We start from the raw sequence: 24,706 nt of genomic DNA, 5'->3' as shown, positions 1-24,706 counted from the left end.
AGTCTACTTGTTGCCCACTCAAACTCTAACCTGTTCTGACCTGGAATCCTCATGAGGTGACAAGCATAGGTTAACCTGGAAACCTGGAAACCCCACGGGGAGGAAAACAATGGGTTGCTGGGGACCTGGTCTAACCTCGAAACCCCACGGGGAGGAAAACAATGGGTTGCTGGGGACCTGTTCTAACCTGGAAACCCCACGGGGAGGCTAACAATTGGATGCTGGGGACCTGTTCTAACCTGGAAACCCCACGGGGAGGCCAACAATGGGTTGCTGGGGACCTGTTCTAACCTGGAAACCCCACGGGGAGGCTAGCAATGGGTTGCTGGGGACCTGTTCTAACCTCGAAACCCCACGGGGAGGCAAACAATGGGTTACTGGGGACCTGTTCTAACCTCGAAACCCCACGGGGAGGCAAACAATAGATTCCTTACCCGCTTTGCTCTGTTTGGCGACTCATATGCTGACTCTGCCACGCGCCTCATCCATTCAAAATGGTGGTCGTTGCCGCAGGTCGCCCTGTCTGCCTCACGCCGATGTCTGCAACAAGAAGTGAATTGGGGGTGAGGCCATTTTCATGCAAGGGAGAACACAGCAGGACACTGACATTACATCATAAAAGAGTGAGTGAGTGAGTGAGTGAGTGAGTGAGTGAGTGAGTGAGTGAGGTGAAATGGGGTTTAACGTCACGTCCAAGATAAGTGCACTTATATAGCGATGTTGAGTGAGTGAGTGAGTGAGTGAGTGAGATGGGTTTAATGAACAATTATCCACTTATATCACAGCGTGTCAGCTTGAGGTGAAACTCAACATTGGAGGTTTGGTGCTAACAAACCTAGAAACATAATTCCGGCAAACCAGGAATCAAATTCAATATCACAGGTTTATGGCATACACAAGGGACCCATGAATGTCAGATATTATTTCTCATTGTAAATAACATGCTGTATCCACACTATTTTTGTCAAATTTTGATCAGAGCTCCAGAGAAGTTGATATTTTGATCAGAGCTCCAGAGAAGCTTAAATTTTGATCAGAGCTCCAGAGAAGCTGATATTTTGATCAGAGCTCCAGAGAAGCTGATATTTTGCGTAAAATATGTAAAACAATTCACCCCAGCCCATCAATTTTAAGTTGATTGCATACATAAACCCAGGAAAATTAAAAAAAAACACCAAAAAATAGTATCATAACAGTGTGCATAATTACCAAATGTAGCCTTTTGAGATTGAGTAACCAAATTTTTTAATTCATTTTTATTTACTGATCGAATATAGGCATCACCTATACCTGTATACATAAACTCTACTGCAGTAAATCATGCACTAACGTGATGTGTCTCGCTTACTGCAACTGACCCATATATCGCCGTTTTGAGCTCATACGACATCGGACACTTTTACGGCAGCGAAGCAGAGAAACCGAAATATCTGGAACCCTTTTTCACAACGCCACCAAACAATCACAGTCAGTAGCTTTACCCAAAGGTCCGAGTCGAGTAAAACTAATCTTAAAAATATTCTATATGTTAAGAATAAAAGTCAAAGGAAACAAATCTTGTTTTGGGGACAGACTGTAATCAAACTACTATTTATCCTTATGTTACAAATTGTACAAGAAGCCCAACTGATGATGATGGTTTCTTAGGACAATGTTGTCCTCACGTAGCGTCATTCTTACCTGTAAGGGTCAAGGTCAACATGTCTCTCATCGTATATCACAGAATGGAAGTGTGGGTTTTGCATATACTGTTCTGCCGGTTCTATATGGTAGGTTGTCTCCCCTGGGATGTGAACATGACCTCGAGTTGTGCCGTTGATGATGGAAAGGTGAACGTAGCTGTGAGGCACACCTGGAATACACAACAAGAGTTAGCTGTGTCAGACTGCCAGCTGTCTCGGAATATTGGAGTAGTTGGAATTGGAACGAAACAGATGCATTTTTCATTAACATCAAATAACCAATCTCCATAATAGATCTAGTGTGTGCTACGGCCTCAGCAGAATGGCCTAATGATCTTCATAAACACTACAGGGTATAACAGTTGTTATCCAACCCAAGGCTAAAAAAGACTTACCTACAAGTGATCCTTGATTCATAAACACTACAGGGTATAACAGTTGTTGTCCAACTCAAGGTTGAAGGGATTTACCAACAAGTGATCCTTGATTCATAAACACTATAGGGTAAAACAGTTGTTATCCAATCCAAGACTAAAAGGGATTTACCTACAAGTGATCCTTGATTCATAAACAATGATCCTTGATTCATTAACACTACAGGGTAAAACAGTAGTTATCCAACCCAAGGCTGAAAAGGATTTACCTACAAGTGATCCTTGATTCATAAACACTACAGGGTATAACAGTTGTTATCCAACCCAAGGTTGAAAGGGATTTACCTACAAGTGATCCTTGATTCATAAACACTACAGGGTAAAACAGTTGTTATCCAACCCAAGACTAAAAGGGATTTACCTACAAGTGATCCTTGATTCATAAACATTTCAGGGTATAACAGTTGTTATCCAACCCCTATCCGACTCACCTACAAGTGATCCTTGATATATATATGATGTATCTACTGGTTGAAAACGTCCATCAAAGCCGGATGTCACATGATCCGGGCTGTAAACGGACGTGTCCTTTTCTAATTTTATGTGGAAATCTCTGTAAAAATAGAAAATATATAATAAGATAAGTTAATCTGAATTCACATCAGGGATTTTAAAAACAATCATTCACCATTTACTGGATACATGAAAAGTGAAAATTATACACACAAAAATAACATTATCTAAAATATACTTCAGGGTGAAGTTTCAAGAATAAGATTTTTATAAAGTTGATTTTGTATATAATCAAATCCAAATGTTTGATAAAGAATTTTAGTGATATCAAATATTTATTAATACTTTTGTTACATTTTTTAAGATTTTGTAAACTTGGAACTACTTACAAGGGGTGGTGAAACATCCCTCCGTGTTAAGAAGGGAAAATTAATGTTTCAAGGTTTTACATTTGCAATGAAAAATATTAATTTGCTAGTAGACAACGACACAAAACATATATAAATAGAATATTCCATGTATCTCGTCAATTATCATGTTTTTCTCATTTCGTAACGGGGGAAGGAGATATGTTCACTCGAATATCTGCTTACCCATCACTCGATGTGAGAAACATGATAAAAGACATGACACATGAACATGTCTGGATATATTTCACATTAAAAATGATGTATATAAATGTATTATATTTGTGTGAGTGAGTTGGATTTAACGCCGCTTTTAACATTATTCCAGTTATATCACGGCGTGTCAGCTTAATGTGGGAGGAAAGCCCCAAGTGATGAAGGTCTCAGCTGTTTACAACTTCGGTGAAACCCACGAGCACGGGTATGGTGCTGACAAACCTAGAAACATAATCGGGGCGAACCGGGGCTCGAACCCACAATCATATGAAACCAACTCTGCAAGGCGATACTTTTTCAATAGAAAACCACATCATTTCTGAATTTGGACAAAGTTTTCAATACGCTGAAACAATTAGATAGCAATTGGCATACAAATCAAAATGAAAAAAACTCCACAGAACAAATCCAGGGGAGGGAACTCTGTCAAACAAATCCAAGGGAGGTTACTCCACTAAACAAATCCAAGGGAGGTAACACTTCCCTCATTCTTCAAGTGGACCTCACCTGTTGAAAGCTTTAAAGCGCAGATATAGATGTGAGTCTAGAGACCGACGCACACGTTCATGGTCTCGGTGAATACTGACTGTGTCCAACCTCAGCTCCTCATAATGATTGATGTAGTCAGTCAAGGATTTTTGTTCTGAAAAGAATACAAAAATTCAACATTTTCATTTACCATGTTCATATTAACCTACATTCGATTTGTTTAACAAAACTATTGTCACAGTTCCCAAACAGGAGCTATAAGCCTTATCATTAGCCATGACAATATCAGGTATGGGATATTTTATGTTATCAAGGGGGTGGTCGGGTAGCCAAGTGGTTAAAGCATTTGCTTGTCACGCCGAAGAATCGAGTTCCATTCCCGACATGGGTATAATGTATGAAGCCCATTTCTGGTGTTCCCCCCCAGTGATATTGCTGCAATATTGCTAAGTATAGGAGAAACACGCTCAAGAGGTTTTGGTAGACAGCGCATGCCCTGGGGAGAGGGACAAACCAAGGGGGCGAAGCCCCTGCAGTTTTTCCCGACCCCCAGGGCATGTTCTGTCTACCAAAACCAAGGGAAAGTATTTTTCCATACTTATAAACCGAAAATAGAAACTTAAAACAACATTTATCAACATTTTTATGTTTCGAACAAACTTTCCATGAACCTCAGGAAACGTGTGTAAAATATCTGTTGCTGGCGTACGGTGCTTGAAAACGACATTCTAAAAACCAGTGAGGCTTATCAACACCTCTGTAGCTTTGTGGTACACTCACTGGGCTACAGATATGAAGGTTGCAAGTTCGATCCTCGGGAATATAAAGAAAATATTTGTCAATTGATTTTACATTTCATTACATGTTACAATCTGAACGGAAGTGATATTAATAAAATACCCAGGACATTATATAAAATCACTGGGATATTATAGCAAATATGACTTGAATATCCTATAAAATCCCTGGGGTATTATATAAAATCCCAGGGACATTACAACGTCCCTGTTTATGAGATTTAAGCCGACTGGAAAGTAAAACCTCACAATAGGTTTTAATGCCTATAGAAAGAAGTCTCTTACTAGCAATCCCAATGAATAGGTTTATAAAAGTGGTTTAAAACCTCACTCACTCACTATCTGAATGATCTGAGCAAGCCTAGATAAGCCCCTTTATCATATAATGGGTAGGTTTCTCGGCAGGATAAAGCCAACGGATAAAAACGATATCCGTTGGGGTCATATGCGGATAGAGATGCAAATATCAAAGGTCAAGTAGGACTACTTTCACTGTTTGTAAACAAACATGGCGTCGCCCTCGTCATTCGGCGATCGAGTCAGAATTAACCATCGGGAATCTGGATAAACTACAGGGATAATTGCTATCATTATCAAAAGAACAGTCTAATATACTGAGAATCAGTGTCTAACTGTGACGTAGCTAAGGCATTTTATAAGTTTTGACAACTTTGGAGATATAAATTTTGAAACAATTCTGCGAGGGCACGAGGCCTAGTTAAGCGGGGTCAGTGCTTGTAGACCTCTGCGGCTTAAAACCTTCTCCACATATTAAAAAAGTTGGATTGGGCCGAACTATGTTTGAATTGTTACCTTGTTTCGTTTTGTCGCTGTGTGTACATCTGACTACACTTCTTAACGTAATGACAGGACAGATCGACTGTCAACAACGTCTGACAGTGGCCGTGACGTCTCATAGACTAGGGTTAGAGTAGCTTCCCTTTGACAAAGGGCAGTTACTCTAGCGGATCGACCGATGGATTCCCGCGAAAGGCAATTAAAAACAACTGTTGTTTTGCGTATATGTTGCTTCGCCTCTGTATAAGAAACAGATTTTAGTTGGAACTATTTTGGCTACTGTCACTGTCCGACTGACACATCACTTACCCTGTGACGTAATAAATATTAATGCGCGCATTCCAGGAAAACTCGCAATGTTTCGGTAATGTTTGTGAGAGAGGGAAAGCGATTTTGAAGCACAGAATTAAAGAATGACATTATATGATAAAGAGGTTATCACGCTTGTGTGTTTGGGGATGGTAAATATCCTGTATTAGGAATAAAATGTTTATTCCTAATGCAGGATATTTACCATCCCCAAACACACTCGCGTGATAACCTCTATATTTTCTGTCATTTTACAGCTTCATAACAATGGGCAGCTGCTTGAAATCTGTGTTCAAGCTGTCACAATTTCATTTTACTATCACATTTACAAAAACTCAATCTAACATCTGGGCAAGCTAACTGAAAAATAATCGATTTCTATGCATGCCTGACAAACTGATTTTATACCCTCTTTCGACAAGCATGGGTTACTGGGAACATATATCCTAACCCGCAGAATACCCCATCAAGGGCAGCCTACTGAATCTAGTACTTGGTGGACATGTTAAAGGTGTTCCCCAATCTGCTGAATCTAGTACTTGGTGGTCATGTTAAAGGTGGTCTCCACTTTGCTGAATCTAGTACTTGGTGGTCATGTTAAAGGTGGTCCCCACTCTGCTGAATCTAGTACTTGGTGGTCATGTTAAAGGTGGTCCCCACTCTGCTGAATCTAGTACTTGGTGGACATGTTAAAGGTGGTCCCCACTCTGCTGAATCTAGTATTTGGTGGACATGTTAAAGGTGGTCCCCACTCTGCTGAATCTAGTACTTGGTGGTCATGTTAAAGGTGCATTCGTGACCAACTTGTGTTATTCCGGGACAAGCCGAATAGCGACTCGTGCCCCTTTCATGGCCATTTTTGAGACCGGGTTCCGTCTGAGCACAAACGGGCATACCTAAAATAATTGTCAACTCGTCGCGTTATGGGTTCACATGTATTTCCCCACATATTATATATATTTCAGATGCAATTTAAAGCACATCTGGACATGCAGAATTATACAGTATGATTAACCACATTTAACTGTGCCTTGGGTATATTTTTATATGCAAGACATATGTAAAATCAAAAATTATTTCTGAGGGATTCTTTGACTAAGAACTTGAAATCATATGCGTGTTCTGATTGGTTTGTCGTATGTTCGCACATAACATTCATCGATAGGGGGACGAGTCTTCTTGCAGGTTACGGAAAGGGGCGAGTGGTGACGAATGGTTAAAGGTGGTCCCCACTTTGCTGAATCTAGTACTTGGTGGGCATGTTAAAGGTGGTCCCCACTTTGCTGAATCTAGTACTTGGTGGACATGTTAAAGGTGGTCCCCACTCTGCAGGATCTAGTACTTGGTGGCCATGGTATACATGCCAGTCAATGGTATACACGCAATGAGGACAATGTCCCGCAACCTATCACAAGCCATGTCATCACTTAGTGACTGTAATTCTCCCAATGACCAACACAGCAAATCTTGAGAACCTCTCCTCCCTAACACAAACAATACACCATTCCCTTTCCAGCTGACTGATCAGGCATACCTGCATGATACGTGTTAAATGACAAGCACTCCTGAGAGTGACATTTCCGTCATCGTTAATACATAATTGGCTGATAAAACCTGCAGGGCTGATGTGTTCACTGGAGCATGCTGGGACCTAAGCGCCCCCTAGTGTCTGAAATATACGAACATTTCCATGCAAGAATGCCTGTCGCTAATTCAAGAAGTAGATATGTATAGCTGATAGCAAGAGTCAGTATGGAGTCGGACCTTCAAAGAATCGTCACATGATTACAACATAGGCTGAAAAAGTCAGAAAACATGAAATGTCTCGAACACTTATTGTCTACCACCTATGATCTCAGTATACCGTATTCGACGTAATAAGCGCCCAGGGCGCTCTCAAAATTAGAAATAGGGGGCTCTTATTCGGATATTATTTTGGTGGAAAAAACAGAGTTGAAAGATAAATTTCGTGGTTTATGCTGACGGCCTGACTGTTTATATACTACAGATATATTTTTCCAGAATTTAAATGCCCATAATTAAGAGTGCATATAACAGACGAGTGCGTATTATACACGAATAAATAGGTATTGTGTACACTGATCAATCAGAAGGGGTGCTAATTAGGATTGTTCACTTGCCAATATATCAGCAAATATCGCCGTGGGCGCTTATTAGAGCTGGGCGCTTATTACGTCGAAAACGGTAATTGGAATTTTTTTATACTCCATTTGATACCTCTGTGTGTGAAGATCTCACAACCCCTCCATGGCAGGTCACGTCAAGTGAAGTGAGAGAACTTTGACACCTTATCAAAATGAAGGAAGTATGCAGCCGTAGAAATTGGCACTAGTCCTGTATAGTCTGGAAGGTGATTTAAGGTACCGACGTTTACTACAATATCTGAAAAACTATCGGACCTACTCCTGTCAAAGTTCGTATGAGATTATTAAACAGTCATACGTGACTGGATATTACATTTAAAGACAATCGGTGCATGAATAAAAAATCTGTCTATTTAGCTATCACTATATTATATATCTCATACCAACTTTGACTGGAGTAGGTCCGATAGTTTTTCAGATATTGTAGTAAACGTCGGTACCTTAAATCACCTTCCAGACTATAGTCCTTGCCAAGCTGACCAATTGTTAAGGTATCATAAGGACTAGCAGAAATTTGCCCTTTTAAAGCGTTTTGCTATATGTTATCATTATAAGGACTAGTGAACTGAAACTGTTAGTTTCAACAGCTGAGAATGATTTCGTAAGCCAATCAGATGTCAGCTTTCTAAAGACTTTGATTTCATTTTTATCACCTTGATTCAGAAAACACAAGAAACACATAACAGAACACAAATATCCCTTTGATGGTACTCACTTTTGAGTGATGAGGCTAGCGCTGGCTCGTTCACCGATGCATCAGTGGATCGCGATATTTTACTTCGAGATAGAAGTATCGATCACAGTTGCACACAAAGTAAAAAATATTGGTTCATACCTTAAATGTTTACGGCTTGGCTGTTACACCAAACACTAATTAGTAGTGAAAATTAGTAGAGAGAAAGTAAGTATTTTCATCCATTGTGCCATACTTGACACTGCCAACTGTAAATCGTCAGTGTGCCATGTATATACTATTCTATCTGTGAGTGAGTGAGTGAGTTGGGTTTAACGCCGCTTTTAACATTATTCCAGATATCACACCGTGTCAGCTTAATATGGAGGAAAGCCCGAAGTGATGCAGGTCTAAGACGTTTACCACTTCGGTGAAACCCACGAGCATGGGTATGGTGCTGACAAACCTAGAACCGTGAGTCGAACCCACAATCATAGGTTTCTGGCGTGCCCAAGGGACGCAACTCTGCACAGCGAATCGTGGCGCCTTAGACGACTGGGCCACCCGTGTCCCCTATTCTGTCTGTGAAAAAGATGGCTTATGCAACACAGATAAGAGCACATATAAGTATCGTGATACGTATCAGATCGTGAACAAGGTATCATGATACATATTGGATCGCACAGTTGGTGTATTGTCCCAGCCCTTGTTGATGCCAAGGCACACAAAAACAACCTTGGAATCCTACGGCAGTCCTCATTTGTACCAAGAAAAACGAAGACTGGATGCTGATTGTTTCTAACACGTCTATTGTCTCCCACCCCACCCCATGTAGAGCCTCGACTGTCTCCAACCCCTACATGTTGACCCCCATCTCAACCAGGATGTAGTACTCTACCTGTGTTGCAAGCAGAAATGACTCATGCTTGTTATTGTCAACTTGGAAGTAATGTGATCCGTCTTGTTAGGCCTTATTGGTATGTATATATACTCAAAGGACGTCAAGCAGAAATACACAAATGAATTGGTAATATTGGTCATAAATATGTCAACTAAAGATTTTCATAATGGTTTCATGTGACTCTACACTCATGATACTTTGAAGAATGAGAGATATATATAGATTTTTGGGCATGGTCGAGCTCTGATCCCCCCAAATCTGGTCGTCCGTGCAAAAGGTCCTCCAGGACGCCATGGCTTGATTTGTGAATCCAACTCCACGACCTTAGACAAAAAGTTAAATCCTGTAATACCTAATGACCTGCTGAAGGAAGTTGACAGCTAACTAGACCTGATAAAGTTTCACTGTGAACAGCTAGACCTGACTAAGGACCCTCGATGACAGCTAGACCTGATAAATCCCACTGTGAACAGCTAGACCTGACTAAGGGCCCTCGATGACAGCTAGACCTGAAAATGTCCCACTGACGACAGACCTGATAAAGTCCCACTGAAGACAGACAGACCTGATAAAGTCCCACTGAAGACAGACAGACCTGCCACAAAATCCCACTGCTGAGGCAAGCAGACACGGGAGATATAAGTCATAACATATCATCATTCATGGGTAATAAACTGACCATAAAGTGAGATATACTGGGCTATTGCATACTCCTAATGTCCACTATATAACAGTCTGGTCTGGTCAGCTCTACTAACAGTCACTGTGTGGGGGATTAACATGACACAGTATCATCAACTGGATTGACGTTATTCCAATACTTAGATATTATCATTATTAAACAACTTGTGGTACATTGGCATGTCTCATTCTATAATTTACTAAAGAAATAAGGGACCATGAATATTTTTGAGAATATTATTATGAAATTGTGTGCTCAGTCTTCAAAAAAAATCCCTGTAAATATTCATGATCTCAAACCTTTCTTTTTCAGTATATTAGGAAAAATAAATTGTGCCTAACTATAACATTGGCTGCTGTGGTAGAGCTCGAAACAAAGCATGGAAGTAAGATGTCCTTGGAACAACCTCATGTTAATTGTTAAAAACTTCAGCAGTCTTAGATTTTTATGTGTAAGCAGTGTTCCTGCTGGCTTTTGAAACTGCCAGTAATTGTGGTCTGGCAACTCTAAAAATTACCAGTCCCCCCTAATTTTTGCCAGTCCCAACTTTCAACAAATAAAAGTACGCATGAAAATTATTAGGTTTTATTTCTTTCAACATCATGTTCATTGCAAAGATGTCATCTCGGAAGTGACTTAGATCTACACGTCATTCACACAAACTTCATTCACAATTTTCTCTCTCTTTTTTAATATTTCGAGGCAAAGTTGCTACAAATGGTGGTAACAGACAAGCTGACTTTGTTCGAAAAATGTACTAAAATGAATATCACCGATGTTTTGTTCAACGACAAATATTTAAAAGGTACTTTATTTGCCGGTCCACAGGGACTGGCAGTCATATAAATTACCGGTCCAAGCCTAATTTTATCGGTCAAAAACTGGTAATTACCGGTAAATGGGAACGCTGTGTAAGCCAAACCTCAACGACCCTAGACCTCCTTTAATTTTGAATTCTGTACGGGTTGTATGGGTCTACAGAAAATGAGCGACAACTGGTTCGTTGGTTGTTTAACGCCGCACTGAGCAATATTCCAGCTATAAGACAGAGGTCTAAAAAATCGAATCTGGACAATCCAGTGAGTTGAGTATTAGCATGAGCATCAATCCACGCAATTGGGATCGAAGTCATGCATCAACCAAGTCAGCGAGCCTGACCACCCGATCCCGTGAGTTGCCTCTTACGACAAGCATAGTTGCTTTTTACGGCAAGCATGGGTTGCAAAAGACCTATTCTACCCCAGATCTTCACGGGTAGAGTGACAACTGGATTCAGCTGAACAAGATAACAAAGATAAAAGTAACACATAATTTAAAAACTTCCGTCAACCACAGAATAATGTGATTAATATGTAACAACTAGTTTCATGTAGACATATGGTTTTAGGCTGCTTTTAGAAAAATCCAAGAATATCATGGCGGAGGACATCTGAAATGGGCATCGCAAATTAACGCTTCAGAAAATATAAGAGAACAAAAGTAACTTCTCCACCTATTCAACAAGTCCTCAGAGTAAAACAACAGTACTTTTTCATATTCATCCACCAATTAAACATGTCCTCAATCAGAATAATAAAACAGTACTTTTTCATGTAATCCCTAATAAAACATGTCTTCAATCAGAATAATAAAACAGTACTTCGTCATGTAATCCCCAATTAAACATGTCTTCAATCAGAATAATAAAACAGTACTTTGTCATGTAATCCCCAATTAAACATGTCCTCAATCTGAATAATAAAATAGAAATTTGTCATGTAATCCCTAATAAAACATGTCTTAACCAGATAATAAAACAGTACTTTGTCATGTAATCCCCAATTAAACATGTCCTCAATCAGAATAATAAAACAGTAATTTGTCACATAATCACCAATTAAACATGTCCTCAATCAGAATAATCATGATAATAAAACAGTAATTTATCACATAATCACCAATTAAGCATGTCTTCAATCAGATAAAAAAAACAGTAATTTGTCATGCAATCCCTAATAAAACATGTCTTTAATCAGATTAATAAAACAACAGTACTTAATCACAAAATCCTCCAATCAAAATTGTAATAAAACATGATCAGGCACCCATCAAACATTGCCTATATCAAATGAAAACAACAGTACTTTATCCCTCAATCAAACATGTCTATGATTTGATTACAATGTTTTCCTAGGTGTTGGACAACTTTTCCAAGATGTTCCATCCCATGGCTAGCAGCAAACAGAGGTCCACTGTGAGAGGCTGGCCGGGCCGAGGTGGGCCACTCAGTAAGCCACATCAAACACTCCGGCTGTCAGTGTTTGCCCAATCTCTAAATCCCCATCTCTCGCCTATTGATCCGACAACTTCATCATTTAGCCTGTGTGTGCTTCCATACGGGATAACACGGCCCCTCCGCATCTCAGTGAGTGAGGGAGCTGTCCGCTAGGTAGTACCGCTATAGTGTGCCGAAATTGATGCCAATATTTATATGTTTAGGCAAGTCAATACAGAACAATTTGGCACAGTGTAATATTAGTTTGTATAGACCCGATACAACAGATTTAGCCTTGAAATATGGTACTCAATATACAGAACATTTTGGCACAGTGTAATATTAGTTCATATACAACTGATACAATAGATGTAGCCTTGAAATATTGTACTCAATATACAGAACATTTTGGCACAGTGTAATATTAGTTCATATACACCTGATACAACAGATTTAGCCTTAATATTGTACTCAATATACAGAACATTTTGGCACAGTGTAATATTAGTTCATATACACCTGATACAACAGATTTAGCCTTAATATTGTACTCAATATACAGAACATTTTGGCACAGTGTAATATTAGTTTATATACACCTGATACAACAGATTTAGCCTTAATATTGTACTCAATATACAGAACATTTTGGCACAGTGTAATATTAGTTCATATACAACTGATACAACAGATTTAGCCTTAATATTGTACTCAATATACAGAACATTTTGGCACAGTGTAATATTAGTTCATATACACCCGATACAACAGATTTAGCCTTGAAATATTGTACTCAATATACAGAAGTTTTTGGCACAGTGTAATATTAGTTCATATACAACTGATACAACAGATTTAGCCTTAATATTGTACTCAATATACAGAACATTTTGGCACAGTGTAATATTAGTTCATATACAACTGATACAATAGATGTAGCCTTGAAATATTGTACTCAATATACAGAACATTTTGGCACAGTGTAATATTAGTTCATCAGTGTTCATATACACCTGAAACAACAGATGTAGCCTAGAAATATTGTACTAAATATACAGAAGTTTTTGGCACAGTGTAATATTAGTTCATATACACCTGATACAACAGATTTAGCCTTGAAATATTGTACTCAATCATGATTTTGGTGTAAATTTAACAGCCTAAGCCTTCATATACCATGTTTACATGTTAGCTGGTTACAAAGTAAATACCACACCTCGTCAAGCTGGGTGTGTGCATGACAACGTCATCATTAGTTTAATTATTCACGCAATAAGCCTGTGCTGTGTCACATACACTGTTGTTAGTGTTAACCATTCATTCATGTTGTCTTCACCAGAAGCAGCGGGCATAACAGCTCTTGTAAAGCTTGATTGACTGTACCGTAAATGTCTTCCTATTTGACCCTCAGTTTTGTCGTCAGTGAGTCACAACCGATTGTACACTCCATATACCTTAAATGTACATCATAATTCCAGTTGAAGGAGGTGCCGAGTTGAAATGAGGTTTAATGTTCTTTAATAGGCATTTAGAAGTTGGAAGAACATGAATACATGACACCTTTTTTATGTATAGCAACTTCTTTTATTCTTTGTACGACGTTTCAGAGCAACCTCTTGCTCCTTCATCTTTGTTTGGTTTGTTGTTTAACCCCACTCTCAGAAATATTCCAGCACTATGAAGGCGGTCAATAAATAATAGAGTCTAGACCAGACAATCCAGTGATTGATATCATGAGCATCGATCCACCCAAATGGGACACGATGACATGCATCAACCAAGTCAGCGAGCCTGACCACCCGATCCCGTTAGTTGCCTCTTACAACAAGGGTGGTCGCCTTTTACAGTAAGATTCAAACCCACAGCCAAAGGTTTCTGGCATGCCCAAGGGACGCAACTCTGCACAGCGAATCTCGGCACCTTAGATGACTGGGCCACCCGTGCCCCATAAGTTATAAAAAAATGTGATAAATACTAAAGAGCTACATAACAATAATGTGTATATCATGGTATATTTTTCAAAATAATGCGGATGATGGATTACACGACTTGCATCCACTGACTGTATCGAGAAACATAACTGTGTATTTTCAACACCAAATGAATCCAATATGCTTGTCATGTGTCATGTGTAACCTCTGTGTTAGTACAACCTCTAGCAGTGTGTTAAACCATACCTGAGTGCCAGCCAACCTTGAATATGAGATAAGAATAAGTAGACTGGTGTCAGGTACAGTCAGCAAACATGACCTCATGATAACCATGACGATGCAGAATCAACATCAAAGGGGAGGCGGTCAAGGGTGGCTTGGCTCACTCCATCTTACAGTTGTAGGTCATGTGACGTGGGAAATACTTGCAGGGATGTTCTGGTGTGCTTCAGCATTTGAGTGTGCCAACAAGCTCTCTTTGTGTCCATCTCTAAACACTCTGAATGATATTTCATCATCAGCTTGATAATAATCAGCTGTGCTCTTAAATTTCAAAATGTATATCCAGACATTATTGTGAGTGCCTGTGGTACCTGAATACTTACTTATACCTGTGTATCTATATCTGAATAGTTGGTTATACCTGTGTATCTATATCTGAATAGTTAGTTATACCTTTGTAGTTATACCTGAATAGTTAGTTACACCTTTGTAGTTATACCTGAATAGTTAGTTACACCTTTGTAGTTATACCTGAATAGTTAGTTACACCTGTGTATCTATATCTGAATAGTTGGTTATACCTGTGTATCTATATCTGAATAGTTAGTTATACCTTTGTAGTTATATCTGAATAGTTAGTTACACATTTGTAGTTATACCTGAATAGTTAGTTACACCTTTGTAGTTATACCTGAATAGTTAGTAACACCTTTGTAGTTATACCTGAATAGTTAGTTATACCTGTGTAGTTATATCTGAATAGTTAGTTATACCTGAGTATTTATATCTGAATAGTTGGTTATACCTGTGTATCTATATCTGAATAGTTAGTTATACCTTTGTAGTTATACCTGAATAGTTAGTTACACCTTTGTAGTTATACCTGAATAGTTAGTTATACCTGTGTAGTTATATCTGAATAGTTAGTTATACCTGAGTATTTATATCTGAATAGTTAGTTATACCTGTGTATTCATATCTGAATAGTTAGTTATACCTGTGTATCTATATCTGAATAGTTAGTTATACCTGTGTATCTATATCTGAATAGTTAGTTATACCTGTGTATCTATATCTGAATAGTTAGTTATACCTGAGTATTTATATTTGAATAGTTAGTTATACCTGTGTATCTATATCTGAATAGTTAGTAATACCTTTGTAGTTAGTTATACCTGTGTATCCATATCTGAATAGTTAGTTATACCTTTGTAGTTATATACCTGAATAGTTAGTTACACCTGTGTAGTTATATCTGAATAGTTAGTTATACCTGAGTATTTATATCTGAATAGTTAGTAATACCTTTGTAGTTAGTTATACCTGTGTAGTTATATCTGAATAGTTAGTTATACCTGTGTAGTTATATCTGAATAGTTAGTTATACCTGTGTATCTATATCTGAATAGTTAGTAATACCTTTGTAGTTAGTTATACCTGTGTATCCATATCTGAATAGTTAGTTATACCTGTGTAGTTATATCTGAATAGTTAGTTATACCTGTGTAGTTATATCTGAATAGTTAGTTATACCTGAGTATTTATATCTGAATAGTTAGTTATACCTGTGTATCCATATCTGAATAGTTAGTAATACCTTTGTAGTTAGTTATACCTGTGTATCCATATCTGAATAGTTAGTTATACCTCTGTAGTTAGTTATACCTGTGTATTTATATCTGAATAGTTAATTATACCTGTGTATCTATATCTGAATAGTTAGTTATACCGGTGTAGTTATAACTGTGTAGTTAGTTATACCTGTGTATATATATCTGAATAGTTAGTGCATCGGTGTATCTATATCTGAATAGTTAATTATATCTGTGTAGTTATACCTGAGTGAGTGAGTTGGGTTTAACGCCGCTTTTAACAGTATTCCAGTTATATCACGGCGTTAGTTATACCTGAATAGTTAGTTGCACCTATGTATTTATATCTGAATAGTTAGTTATACCTGTGTATCTATATCTGAATAATAAGTGCACCTGTGTAGTTAGTTATACCTGTGTATTTATATCTGAATAATTAGTTATACCGGTGTATTTATACCTGATTTTTTACACCTGAATCATTTTACCTGTGTAGTTAACTAAATAGTAAGTTATACCTGTATACCTCACACGCCGCTATAAATGTGCAGTGATCTTGAACTCGACATTAAACTCCTCTCATCTCACTTGATATAACATGCTTCCGCCTTTCACTGTCAATGACAGAAATTCTGCTGTGTATGGGAGACTATCACCGCTAACACTGTCCAGATGTAACTTTGCCAGTGTTCAAAATAAAAGGAGGTCATTCATGTTTGCCTCGGTGGTATTTTGATCTAGAGGCCCCTAAATATTTTACTTACAACATTTCGAGGACCCACTGACGTTTATGCTTAATTTGTTCACGATTTACGAGTGGTTGATCTTCAGCATAAGCTACAGTGTACTCAGTGAGTTCATTAGTGGTATCACACCCAGGCTGTTAATATCAAGGTCTGAAATTTGATCAAAACTGAAACAAGTTACAAGATCCCTGAAGCTAAACACACCCAGGGATTAATCTTGGATTTCAAATAAGTGCCCTTGGCAGGCAAATTGGGAAACAATCATTATTTTGTTAAAAATTGCGATTTTGTTTATAAGTTCTTATTTTCTTAAATTCAGTGGTATTTTTACATCTAGTTTAACACGCTTGAAGCAATAATGTAGACATTAGCATTGAAGCCTTTTCCTCATACTTATGCTGTTATCTATGAAATCCTGTTATCCCTTCTACAAAAGCCATAATATCATTCATAAGGCTAAAGAAAATAATAGTCTTGGTTCTCAGGCATGAGCCACATCATCATAAAGTCTGCATGTTTTGTTTATACTTCCATTTTCAAAAAAATATAAAAATCCTAATACTTAAACACAATGCACACAAAAAAAATTGAAAATGGAAACAAAAACGAAAACGAGTAATGAACTTTATGATGATGTGGGCAGTGCCTGAGAACCAAGTCTATTATTTTTTTCAGCCTAACTATATCAACATAAACTGGGAATTTCTGCACCCAATTCGGGAATAAATGCTGACATTAGCTGCAGACTCATGGACTGAATATAGAGTTGAGGTGAGGTGAAATGGGGTTTAACGTCGCGTCCAATATTATTGCACTTATATAGCGACGTGCATGCACGTGTGTGTGGCTGCTTGTACTAGTCCGTACTGATGCCGATTTATAGGGCCAGCACACTGAGATACCATGCCGCAGTTTAGCATGAATACCCCACTCAGACACAGTATACTGACTCCGAGCCGACCAGTCCTTGTTTTAGCCCTTTAATGCCGAGCGCCAGACAGGGTAACAACAAGTACCATCTTTTAACGTCTTTTGGTATGACGCGGCCGGGGATCGAACCCCGGACCTTCCACTCCCCGGGTAGACGCTCTACCACTAGACCAGAGGCGGTCCGGAATATAGGCCTCTGAGCAGGTCCAGATGAAACCCTGGAACCATTTCAGAAACAGCCTGTCTACAAAATCAAACAAAAGACGGCACATGTTACATCTCTGACTTCCTGGACAGGTTAACCTCAACACGGCAGATACCATCAGTAAACTGCCTTAGGTCAAGTGAACATCTGGCACTTGACAATCACTCACTGCAAAGAATGGATTGAGTCAGTCATGAGTCAATCATCAAACAAATCAAATCCCTTCATCACCACCTCATCACATGACACTTGAAGATCGACTCGCTGAGTGATGAATAACAGCTATTATTACCCTCTCAGCTACACCTTGAACACACTGACATATGTAATACGACCAGGTGCGTCATGAGACCACAAGCATAAGAAAGCCGAGGTAGAGCTCCTGTCACGCAGCGTTAGAAATTGGCACTATAGTCCTTGCTAACTCCAATAGTTAAGGTATCATAAGGACCAGTAGAAATTTGCCATTTTTAAGGGTTTTGCTATATGCTATCATTATAAGGAATAGTGGACTGAAACTGTTAGTTTCTATCCCTTCTGTGTCAACCTATTCACTAAATCGCTGGCGAGGAAGTGTTTGCAGGAGGTAAATAGGCCTGTATCACCTGATATCAACCGGGCACCTCCCCCTCTCCCATACAGTCCATGTAGGCAGTTATCACTTCCCTTGATGTGTGAAAAAGAGGAAATACATGTATACTCCATGACCTTATTCAAACCAATTAGCAGAAGAAACAAAAGCAGTTTCCTCAAAGAAAAGCATTATGCAACTGAGCACGTACCACATATCTAGGACACAATTTTTTTTGTTGTTGCATAAGGCTTAGCGGTAATAAATATAGCTTCGGAAAAGGACTAATGTTTCATGCACATATGAATTTTATGCCTGTTTATCCACGTAATTGGGATACGATGACATGCATCAACCAAGTCAACAAGCCTGACCACACCGTTAGAAACCCCTTCCGATTGATCAATGTACACAAAACTTATTTATTACGCACTTGTGTGTTATATGCACCCATAATTATGGGCAATGAAATTCTGGAAAAATATATCTGTTGTACATAAACATTTCAGGCTGTCAACTTTATCATGATAAACCATGAAATTTATCTTTCAACTCTGTTTTTTCCAACAAAATGATATTCACAAGTTCACCTCTCCTTCACGGGTCTCGTGTATATCATCAAGGTGAGTGAGTGAGTGAGTGAGTGAGGATTTACGCCGCTTTAAGCAATATTCCAGCAATATCACGGCGGGAGACACCAGAAATGGGCTTCACACATTGTACCCATGTCGGGAATCGAACACGGGTCTTCGGCGTGACGAGTGAACACTTTAACCACTAGGCTACCTGACCGCCCCTCATCAAGGTGAGGTCTAGAGACGGGCATATTGAAACATCCTCTGTTGGTGTCAATATAGGAGAAAGCAGGTCATATGACCCACATGGTGTCTTCTCATGCCCTTCAGATTTCAAAGGCAGGGATTTATCTCGGATTCCAAACTGAGCGCTCTTGGCAGCCAAACTGTGAAAAAGGTGGTTTTTTTCAAAATTTGGATTTTTGTCAAAGTTCTTTATTTCTTTATTTCTTTATTTCTCAATTTAGGACTTCGAATATTAACATTGCATTCAATGTACTAGTGTGAAAATAAGCACTGAAGCCTCTTGGGCCTATTGTCAGCGAAATACAACTTGCCTCTATAAACATGATAAAGCCATAACATTCATGACATTGGTTATCATTGGTTTATGACTAATATCACATGTAATTTTCTAGTGATTTGGAATGTTTGAATGTAATAAACTGAATCATTAGCATGATTAGATTTATCTGAAACTTCCTTTCAGAAAAGAAATGTACAATGCTACAGTATCCATAGACTAACATCTAGTCTCTGAAATGAACATATTTTACCGAAAAAACAGTTGTTAAATAAGTTGTAAAATATAATGAAAAGGAGCCCAGAGACTTTTCTTCTCAGGCTGCAGTAATCTAGACTTGCCAAACATAAAAGACTTGCATGGGCTGTATTGGATATAATTGTTTCAGGGTCTGTATGACAGACTACAGTAGCCATTTAAGCCACTTGTCCGAACCCCTACAGGGGTTTAGGACCTGTCAAGATCAGGGGTAGAATAGGTCTTCAGCAACCCATGCTTGCTGAAAAAAAGGCGTCTATGTTTGTTGTAAGAGGCGACTAATGGGATTGGGTGGTCAGGCTCGCTGACTTGGTTGATGCATGTCATCGATCCCAATTGCGTGGATCTATGCTCATGATTTCAATCACTGGATTGTCTAGTCTAGACTCGATTATTTACTGCAGTGATATAGCTGGATTATTGCTGAGTGTGGCGTTAAATAATATACAAACGAACACATACAGGGGTTTAGTAAGCTCAGCTAATAATAGTCCACATGACACCAAATTCTCCTGAAAATGATGCTTAGAGCCAAGTTCATGCTATTAGTCTCACAAGTATATGTCCAGAGCTCCAGATAAGCTGCGTATCTGCATGAAATACGGATCATAAATGCAGAAATACGCAGTAAAATAAAATCCATTACAGATACGCTACAAAAATAAAACTTGTGCATATAATCAAAATATTGTGAAGTAACCCTGCGTATTCGATTAGAGTAACTTATTTTGAAATTATAAAAAGGCATTCCGTCAACCTTGCCAAACTCCACGATTACAGTTCTATCATGGTCATTTGCCATCACACTTTCTTGTGGTAGTATCATGGTATTCTTGAGTCCTATAAAGCTCTCGAACCCAGACGACACCAGTTTGCAGGGACTAGATGAATAGTGTTTTTAAATATTTAACTTAAATACCCACATGTGTAAAAACTAGTGGGTAACAGAAATTTGAATACCCAGATAGAATTACCGATACCCAATGATTTTCAAATGCATGGGTAAAATACCCACAACACCAAAAGCTTATCTGGAGCTCTGTATGTCACACTGATTACTTAAGACTTTTCTAACTCAGTCCTGAAGTTACAGTTCAAACAATGATAGCCTTTCTACAACAAGCACAAGGCACTACACCTATGGTGTATACTATACTGTAATGTACATGACAAGCTGTTGCTCCAGCTATCGCCCAACAACCCCCATTTAAATGTCCCCAGGACTGTTAAATATGAGGTAAACCCCTGACGTGTGATTCAGGACATATTCGCCATGCCCATTATACACCACGCTGCTGGTAGATAAGCACGTATTCAGTGTTCTACAAAGCAAATATTTGCATTGCCGCAGCATAAATCCCTGCTCTGAGACAGATATCGACAGATATCGTGACAGACCTACAAAGAAGAGCACGCTTTATACACATCAGTACTTGTAGCAGAGTAACTGTTAAACAGGATCAGGGCTGACTATTACCAAATCTGGCCCTTACCATGCTTACTAGGTATCATTTATCACCACATTATGACAAGGGTAGTCAAGCTAGTCAAGGGAACTGTCTGTGTGAATGTAGTTGTATTATTGCTTATAACAAACCTGGACATATGTTTACCAAAGAGAGGACGTTCTTTCACAGCTCTTCAAAGAGACAGGCTTTAACCACATAGCCCCTATGACGGCTATGCAGCAAGAAGATTAAGTTAACATTTGCAAAATAGTGAGTGAGTGAGTGATTAGGTTTTAAGCAACTTTTAGCAATATTCCAGCAATATCACGGCGGGGGACACCAGAAATGGGATTCACACATTGTATCCATGTCAGGAATTGAACCCGTGTCTTCGGCACGACGAGCAAACGCTTTAACCACTAGACTACCCGAAGCCCCCTATGCAGCAAGAAGATTGACTAAACATTTGCAAAATAGTGAGTGAGTGAGTACGGTTTTAAGCAACTTTTTGCAATATTCCAGCAATATCATGGCAGAGGACACCAGAAATGTGCTTCCCACATTGTACCCATGTGGGGAATCAAACCCGGGTCTTCAGCGTGACGAGCAAACGCTTTAACTACTGGGCTTTCCTACCGCCCCATTTGCAAAAGACTCCACTGGCTGAAACATTCGAAATGAGTAAGATCTTAGTTTAGATTAAGATATGATTTTACGCTGCTTTTAGCAATATTCCTGCAATATCACGGCAGGGGACACCAGATATGGGCTTCACACATTCTACCTATGTCGAAAATTGAACCCAGGTCCATTAAACAACAAACAAATGAATGATACAAATTAAGCATTGTATTTATCACCCAAACTCCTCAGAATCTGTAAATCAATAGCTAAACCAAGTGATAAACTACTGTTATATGTAAATGTTATAGGGTAATTATCAACAGTAGTGAGTGATTGAACTCAGGGTTAGAAATTGGCACTAGTCCTGTAGTCTTTGCCAAACTGCCCAATAGTTAAGGTATCAGAAGGACTAGTAGAAATTTGCCATTCTTAAGGGTTTTGCTATATATTATCATTATAAGGCCTAGTGGTCCAAAAATGTTAGTTTCTGCTGCTGGAACTGCTGTTAAAAAATATCCAGGGGGAGGGGGAGAACATCAGTGTCTTCAGCACGACGCATGACAAGCGAACGCTTTAAACATTAGGCTACACCACCATCCCTGATCAAAGCAGAGCAACAGGCTGTATCAGGAGCTGTATCAGAGCTGTATCAGGAGCTGTATCAGAGCTGTATCAGGAGCTGTATCAGGAGCTGTATCAGGAGCTGTATCAGAGCTGTATCAGGAGCTGTATCAGGAGCTGTATCAGAGCTGTATCAGAGCTGTATCAGGAGCTGTATCAGAGCTGTATCAGGAGCTGTATCAGGAGCTGTATCAGAGCTGTATCAGAGCTGTATCAGGAGCTGTATCAGGAGCTGTATCAGAGCTGTATCAGAGCTGTATCAGGAGCTGTATCAGAGCTGTATCAGGAGCTGTATCAGGAGCTGTATCAGAGCTGTATCAGAGCTGTATCAGGAGCTGTATCAGGAGCTGTATCAGAGCTGTATCAGGAGCTGTATCAGAGCTGTATCAGAGCTGTATCAGGAGCTGTATCAGGAGCTGTATCAGAGCTGTATCAGGAGCTGTATCAGAGCTGTATCAGAGCTGTATCAGGAGCTGTATCAGGAGCTGTATCAGGAGCTGTATCAGAGCTGTATCAGGAGCTGTATCAGGAGCTGTATCAGGAGCTGTATCAGAGCTGTATCAGGAGCTGTATCAGGAGCTGTATCAGGAGCTGTATCAAGAGCTGTATCAGAGCTGTATCAGAGCTGTATCAGGAGCTGTATCAGAGCTGTATCAGAGCTGTATCAGAGCTGTATCAGGAGCTGTATCAGGAGCTGTATCAGAGCTGTATCAGGAGCTGTATCAGAGCTATATCAGGAGCTGTATCAGGAGCTGTATCAGAGCTGTATCAGAGCTGTATCAGAGCTGTATCAGAGCTGTATCAGGAGCTGTATCAGGAGCTGTATCAGGAGCTGTATCAGAGCTGTATCAGAGCTGTATCAGGAGCTGTATCAGAGCTGTATCAGAGCTGTATCAGCACATCACATGATCTACACCTTGTGGCTACGCATCCTCACATTGTTTCACAAGCCTCTCAGCCAGAGGCCGCACAGCCTGTGGAGAGGCCTTGATGAATTGGTCACAGGCTAATGACTCTCAAAACAATGTCTGGAATTCTGGCTAATGTTTCAGAGAGTATGGTTCAGTACATTCAAACAATTGTATGAAGGAATGCTATGTTAAAGAGAGATACCCTAGTATCTTGTTCTTTAGAATCTGTGTGTGAATGTATTGGAGTAACAAATGCCTCCCAACCCCAGGGGTACATGCCCCATCCCCTCAGGAGTAAACTCCAGCCAAGGATTTCCATTTGTTAATTTTCTTGGACATCCACTGATTGTCATTTAAAATGCCCTAAAGATATATTTTCAAATCAGGTAATGATATAGAACTCTCGAACAAGGCCCAAACACTCTCAATTACACCCCCCACCCCCAATTACACCCCTTCCCCCCGAGTACAAGCCCTACCACCAAGTACAATCCCCACCACCAAGTACAAGCCCAACCCCAAATACAAGCCCCACCCCCAAGTACAAGCCCTACCCCCAAGTACAAGCCCCACCACCAAGTACACCCCCCACCACCAAGTACAAGCCCCACCACCAAGTACATGCCCAACCCCAAATACAAGCCACACCCCCAATTACACCCCCAATCACCAAGTACAAGCCCTACGCCCAAGTACAAGCCCTACCCCCAAGTACACCCCCCATCACCAAGTACAAGCCCCACCCCGAAGTACAAGACCTACCCCCAGAACAAGCCCCACCCCCAAGTACACCCCCCATCACCAAGTACAAGCCCCACCCCCAAGTACAAGCCCTACCCCCAAGTACAGGCCCCTAAAACCAAGTGCACCTCCTACCCCCAAGAAAAGCCCCACCCCTATGTACAAGCCCCACCTCCAAGTACAAGCCCCTACCCCAATTACACCCCTACCACCAAGTACAAGCCCCATCCCCAAGTACAAGCCCCAAAACCAAGTGAATGCCTTACCCCCAAGTACAAGCCCCACCCCCAAGTACAAGCCCCACCCCCAAGTACAAGCCCCACCCCCAATTACACCACCCCACCCACCACCAAGTACAAGCCCTACCCTCAAGTACAAACCCTACCCCCAAGTACAAGCCCCAGCTCCAAGTACAAGCCCTACCCTCAAGTACAAGCCCTACCCCCTAGTACAAGCCCCACCCCTAATTACACCCCCTACCCCCAAGTACAAGCCCCAACACCAAGTGCATGCCTTACCCCAAGGTACATGCCCCTACACCCAAGTAC

The 24,706-nt window shown here is 39.9% G+C and overlaps 1 protein-coding gene across 1 annotated transcript in view; it reads right to left on the bottom strand.

Annotated features, from left to right (window-relative positions):
* The window catches only part of LOC139461157 (disintegrin and metalloproteinase domain-containing protein 10-like), a 59,278-nt gene that overhangs the window by 26,178 nt on the left and 8,394 nt on the right, over positions 1-24,706 (bottom strand). The window contains exons 2-5 of the mRNA XM_071242719.1: positions 3,700-3,835; positions 2,548-2,669; positions 1,681-1,852; positions 435-540 (exon numbers count right to left, since the gene is read on the bottom strand). Of these exons, the coding sequence (XP_071098820.1) occupies positions 435-540; positions 1,681-1,852; positions 2,548-2,669; positions 3,700-3,835 (536 nt within the window). The remainder of the gene's footprint in view (positions 1-434; positions 541-1,680; positions 1,853-2,547; positions 2,670-3,699; positions 3,836-24,706) is intronic.

The sequence above is a fragment of the Haliotis cracherodii genome, unplaced genomic scaffold (assembly GCF_022045235.1).
Source record: "Haliotis cracherodii isolate W230 unplaced genomic scaffold, xgHalCrac1.p SCAF_14, whole genome shotgun sequence".
Taxonomy (NCBI): Eukaryota; Metazoa; Mollusca; class Gastropoda; order Lepetellida; family Haliotidae; genus Haliotis; species Haliotis cracherodii.
The sequence above is the reverse complement of the archived record's forward strand: the minus strand, read 5'-3'. Positions and strand labels throughout refer to the sequence as shown.